Source organism: Megalops cyprinoides, chromosome 24, assembly GCF_013368585.1.
Source record: "Megalops cyprinoides isolate fMegCyp1 chromosome 24, fMegCyp1.pri, whole genome shotgun sequence".
Classification (NCBI taxonomy): domain Eukaryota; kingdom Metazoa; phylum Chordata; class Actinopteri; order Elopiformes; family Megalopidae; genus Megalops; species Megalops cyprinoides.
Window position 1 is genome coordinate 4,504,121 of NC_050606.1, and position 4,998 is coordinate 4,509,118.

At 46.4% G+C, this 4,998-nt stretch overlaps 2 protein-coding genes across 2 annotated transcripts; both read right to left on the reverse strand.

The window, feature by feature from the left end:
• Positions 1 to 564: 564 nt before the first annotated feature.
• LOC118771167 (claudin-like protein ZF-A89) lies at positions 565 to 1,480 on the reverse strand. The gene has a single exon (XM_036519070.1). It carries the CDS (start codon positions 1,387 to 1,389, stop codon positions 823 to 825), a length of 567 nt encoding a protein of 188 aa, XP_036374963.1. The 5' UTR covers positions 1,390 to 1,480; the 3' UTR covers positions 565 to 822.
• A 1,438-nt stretch (positions 1,481 to 2,918) lies between these two features.
• On the reverse strand, positions 2,919 to 4,125 carry LOC118771267 (claudin-like protein ZF-A89). The gene has a single exon (XM_036519213.1). It carries the CDS (start codon positions 3,977 to 3,979, stop codon positions 3,233 to 3,235), a length of 747 nt encoding a protein of 248 aa, XP_036375106.1. The 5' UTR covers positions 3,980 to 4,125; the 3' UTR covers positions 2,919 to 3,232.
• Positions 4,126 to 4,998: the final 873 nt, after the last annotated feature.

Below are 4,998 nucleotides of genomic sequence, written 5' to 3' on the forward strand. Positions count from 1 at the left end.
CCAGCCAAGGCTGGATTCAGTGGATCACATGGTTGCTGTCTCCAGCAACACCTTACGCAATACATTCATGGCACCGGGGAAAGCAGGAAGGATTAGTCAGAAAAAACCTTGCATTCTGCTACAGTAAACTGACTCAGTTCATACCCTAATATAGTTTAACTCAAAAGTCATCAATTAGAATGAACATGGAGAGCCAGAGGTCTCCTCTACATCGTCCACACCCTTCAGTCCGATTAGCTCAGTTTTCATGTTTAATTAAGGTAAATTAAAAAAAAAAAACAGTTTTCACTGCTACATCTTAGCTTACCAGTGTACAATAAGATCCTTCCTTATGCATAAATGAAAGTAAGAGTGGTACTAATGATTTCACAATTTTTCAGTTGAAGAAATATGGTTTGCACATTAACCATTAAGCAAGGTAGTATAACTTTCTAATCTTAAAAAAAGTCTTTAAAAAACATTAAAAAGTTATGCATTTTAACAGCCTATATTGCAACATTCCAAGTTTCACTTCCAATGCATATTATGATTAACTTCAAAACATTTTCTGTCAAACAACCAATTTCAAAGCAGTTCATCTACATTTATTTCAAATTTATGTGCATAATCATGGTGCATACACTCCTACAGACTACAAGGGACAATTCTGCAGTTTGCATGAACTTAAAACGCTATGTAAGGCTTAGCGTTTAGCTTAAAACTATAAAAGACTATAAAAATCATTCTGAAATGTCTTTTTCCTCAGCCGTTGTGAGCAGTTTCACTCTTGGGCCTTCCTGGCTGACTTCTAGGCTTCCGTGGCCCACAATGCACCTCTCTCTCTCAAGAAGGGGGGCAGCTGCTGCAGATCAGGCCCCCCCCGAGGACTAGCAGGGCCCCCGCCCCCCAGCCAATGTAGATGGCGGCGCCCAGCTCCCCCCTCTGGGCGTTGGAGGCGAGGGGGTTGTAGAAGCCAGTGATGATGGAGGAGGCCGACCAGCAGACAGGGATGAGGCAGAGCACACCGGCAGCGATGAAGGCCACGCCGCTGCCCACGCCCACCCTGCCCTTGGAGGCCGGGTCCCGGATGAAAGTGGTGCAGTGGGCCCCGGCGACACCCAGCAGGGCGGCGACCACCGCCACGGCGATGGAGACCACCACCAGGGCGCGGGCAGCCTGAAGGTCTTGCGGCAGGGCCAGGATGGAGTCGTAGGCCTTGCACTGCATCTGACCCGTGCTCTGCGCCACGCAGTTCATCCACAGCCCCTCCCAGAAGATCTGCGCCATCACGATGTTGGAGCCGATGAAGGCCGACACCTTCCACATGGGGAGGGCGCAGGCGGCGATGGTTCCCACGAAGCCCAGCGCCGCCAGGGCGAAGCCCAGAATCTGTCTCCCCATCCGTGCCATCCTCCCTGGCTGCTTCTCAGACGGGGGCAGTCATTGGCTGGCGGTGGACTGGTGGAGCCGATTGGGCTCGGCTGTGTTTCCTGACAATGACTCCCGCACTGCTCTGAATCTGCTAATAATGGGCCCTGCCAAAAGGCGGAGTTAGCCTCCTTTCTCCCTTCTTCGGCCGAAACTGGTTCTCAGGCTGAAATTCCGGTCAGACCGGATTCCTCTCTCGCTGAGTGCGTGTAGGGGTTGAGAGGAATGCAGGCAAGCTGTGGTGAGAGCCATATCAAACCTGAAACTAAGCAAATGAAAACAAGTGACTGCTGTTTTTGTACCAGTCATGGCATCAGATATGACAGAATCAGGCAGAGGCTACCCAAAAGCCCCATCTGGCTCAGTCTGTACAGGGAACGGTGATGGAGCAGCACAAATCTAAAAGTCACCTCTAGAGCTGGCTGTAACTACACCCTGTGACTCTTAGGACTACATTGACTGTTTTTTCTTTACACTACATTGCATTCTATTAGCATTTACCAACTTCCAGCACAAGAGAACAGAAGTGTATCCATTCAAGTTAAATGAGCAGCAGTGTCAGACCGGGCTAACAACACTCCCACACCAGTGAGTTTGAGCGTGAGCATAGCGCTATTCAAGCACTGCCGTGACGTGTTAATCTGAAACTAGAGAGGCTAGAAACTAAGGGAAGCCAAGTATATACAATAACATACATTCACTTATTGCTTATATCCCTCTCACATTACTTTCGGTGAAATATTATTCAAATAATATGCAAATGTTATATTTTAGTCCTGATGTGTAGACAGTTGTTACGCGTTGTTAGAAAGTCTGTGGATCTGCCTTGCCCGTGAAATGAAGTGGGACACTGAATCTTATAAAGTTCCACAGCATGTAGCTGGATAAGTTTATGAGAAAGATAGCTGAATGAATACTTAATTGCCTGTGTTGTCTGGATACCAGCTCTCTGTATTTCGTGTGGTACTGCTACTGGCCCTGAAGGTCAGTCTGCTTTCATTGTTCCGGTACAAAGCCCTGACTTCAAAAGATATCTGCAGCCCCTTCTTTTCTCCAGAGGAAGGCCTTTGTTATTGCTCTGAGAGCTTTCAGAAGAGAAGAAGTCAAATCATTTTATAACAAAGGAGCTGTTTATATTGGGATACTACACCAAAAGCGTATATAGATTTTAAATGAGTAATTATGATCAAGCAGCATAAATATCGTTGATATTTTGGGACATACATTGTTTAAGATAAACCAGGGCAATGCATGAAGTATAATTAATAAAATTATTTATTCATGAATTCATGTAAGATTTAAACATTTTAAACATTTTAAATGTACAGTTTAATTTCAACCGAAAGACACATATACTTCAAACATATCCAGTTCAGTGAAATTCAGTATTGACTCTAGCAATATGAAATTCATCCATTCAAAAAAAAAAAAACATCAATTAGAAAACAATCACAGCATAATGGAATAACTGAATATTAATTCTTATAAATACTATATTCACAGAACTGCTGTGTCTGAGAGAAAAAAAAAGAAATTGTTCTGGCAGCTGCCACCAGATAAAAAGTTTCGCAAAAACATGTAATTAGTCTGATTTACCGTGGCGATAGGAAGCTACAATTAAATGTGACAGCAGTGTTCCTGCCACAAAAAGCGAACGGCCGTAGTGGCACACAATCTTCCAATTTAAAGTCAGAGAGAGAAATCACATCACAAGAGAAGTGAGCCCAGCAGTAGTCAAGAGGGAGAGCCAGTCTGTGTTCTGACTCCTTTTTTAAAAAACTTTACACAGTTCCTGATATGTTCACCTCCTAGGATGTTGACATCGTTAAAGATACTGCGCAGGTGTATACTGGCTTCCAGGTGGAGGTGCGTACACTGGCTTCGCAGGCATGTATTGTGGCGCTGGTGCGTATTGCGACCCTGGTGCGTACTCCGGTCCAGGTATGTACGGCCGACCGGACACTATGGACCCCGGGTACGAGTACTGGGCAGGGTAATACTTATAATCCTGAGGTGGACAGGAGGTGCAGAGCACCGCTCCGCCAATGATCAGCAGACCGGAGGTGGCCCAGCCGATGTAGATGGCTGCCCCCAGCTCTCTCTTCTGCGTCTCGGTCAGCAAGGGGTTAATGAAGTCGCTGATGGTGGTGGCGGCCGACCAGCAGATGGGGATGAGGCATATCACCCCGGCGACGATGCAGATGACCCCGCCCAGGATCACCACCTTGGCCTTGGAGCCGTCCTGCTTCAGGCAGCTGGTGCACTTGGCCCCGACGAAGGTGAGCATGACCCCGAGGAAGGCCACCACGATGGAGCTGACGATGAGGGCCCGGGCAGCCTGCAGGTCCCGAGACAGCCGCAGCAGGGACTGGTGAATACTGCACTGCATCTGCCCGGTGCTCTGCATCACGCAGTTCATCCACAGCCCGTCCCACACGATCTGGCCCGTCACGATGTTGGCGCCTATGTACGAGGTCACCCGCCACATGGGGATCCCACACACGATGCACACCCCGATCAGGCCGATGAAGCAGATCACCTGACCCGCCGTCTCCTTGGCGATGCGCCCCATTCCGTCCGGTTCTCCGTTCCCAAAGTGCAGCGAGCAGCCCAAGGAGTTTTGCCACCAGCCCGATCGCTTCACCGCCGCAAAATGAAAATAAGCTGCTGGGTGTGAGGATCTCAAAGGGAGGAGTTGCGCTTGCCGTGTGATCGTGTACGCTCCTTCTGAAACAATCCTGCCAGACCAGATTCCCCTGCCGCTGTGTACTGTAGATAAAGGATCAACGGTATTTCCTCGTATCTGTTTATGTACTCAGAAGTATAATGCATCATCCAGTGCTACAGTCAAACACATTCAAAAATGATCTCTCCTCTTAAATCATGCTTAACAGCACACTTTGAACCTGGAGGTCTGCTGTATGTCCAACGAGGAGGGCATGTTCACTACTAACAGCAAGGAGAGTGCCGGCCTAGTTAACTTCAAGTTCAAGTATTGGAATTCCTCATGCTGTCTACCACTGCTTAGATTTCAGTCAAACATACTTAAAAGCTATCCAGAAAAGCAAGACAGGCAATTAGAGGAATGTGTCTGACTAACCAATTCAAAGACTGTGCATATAAATCCTTAATTCTTTATTGCTATTTTTAGCCAACACGTTTTCAGTCCACAGTATAAACTAAGCAGAAAGGCGATGGGGGGAAAAAGAGTGAAGAGGTTTTTTAATTTGATTATAATACATTATTGACACAAAGGAAACAAAACAGAAGTGTGTCATTCATGATTTTTCTGTTTTTTTGAAAAATGGAGGATGGGCAAGCTGCATAAATGATCACCAAGGAACATTTCAGATAAAAAAAGCTGTGGAACAAGGGTGAATTACATCATCCAGGAGGTTTTTATTTGGACATTTGAAAGAGACAGTGTGAGATTTTCAGAAGTTGCTGTGAATAAACATTACTGTACATTTTACACACACTCCAATTACATAGGTTACGGGTCTTGGGTAATGATTGGAGTCTCAGTACGTCATATTATTCAAAGTGCACGGACAGAGTTTGAAAGGAAGCCTGATTTCACACATAAGGGAT

What these genes read in the sequence shown, in the direction of transcription:
- LOC118771167 (XM_036519070.1), bottom strand. Translation starts at nt 1,389, where the DNA reads ATGGCACGGATGGGGAGACAGATTCTGGGCTTCGCCCTGGCGGCGCTG.
- LOC118771267 (XM_036519213.1), bottom strand. Translation starts at nt 3,979, where the DNA reads ATGGGGCGCATCGCCAAGGAGACGGCGGGTCAGGTGATCTGCTTCATC.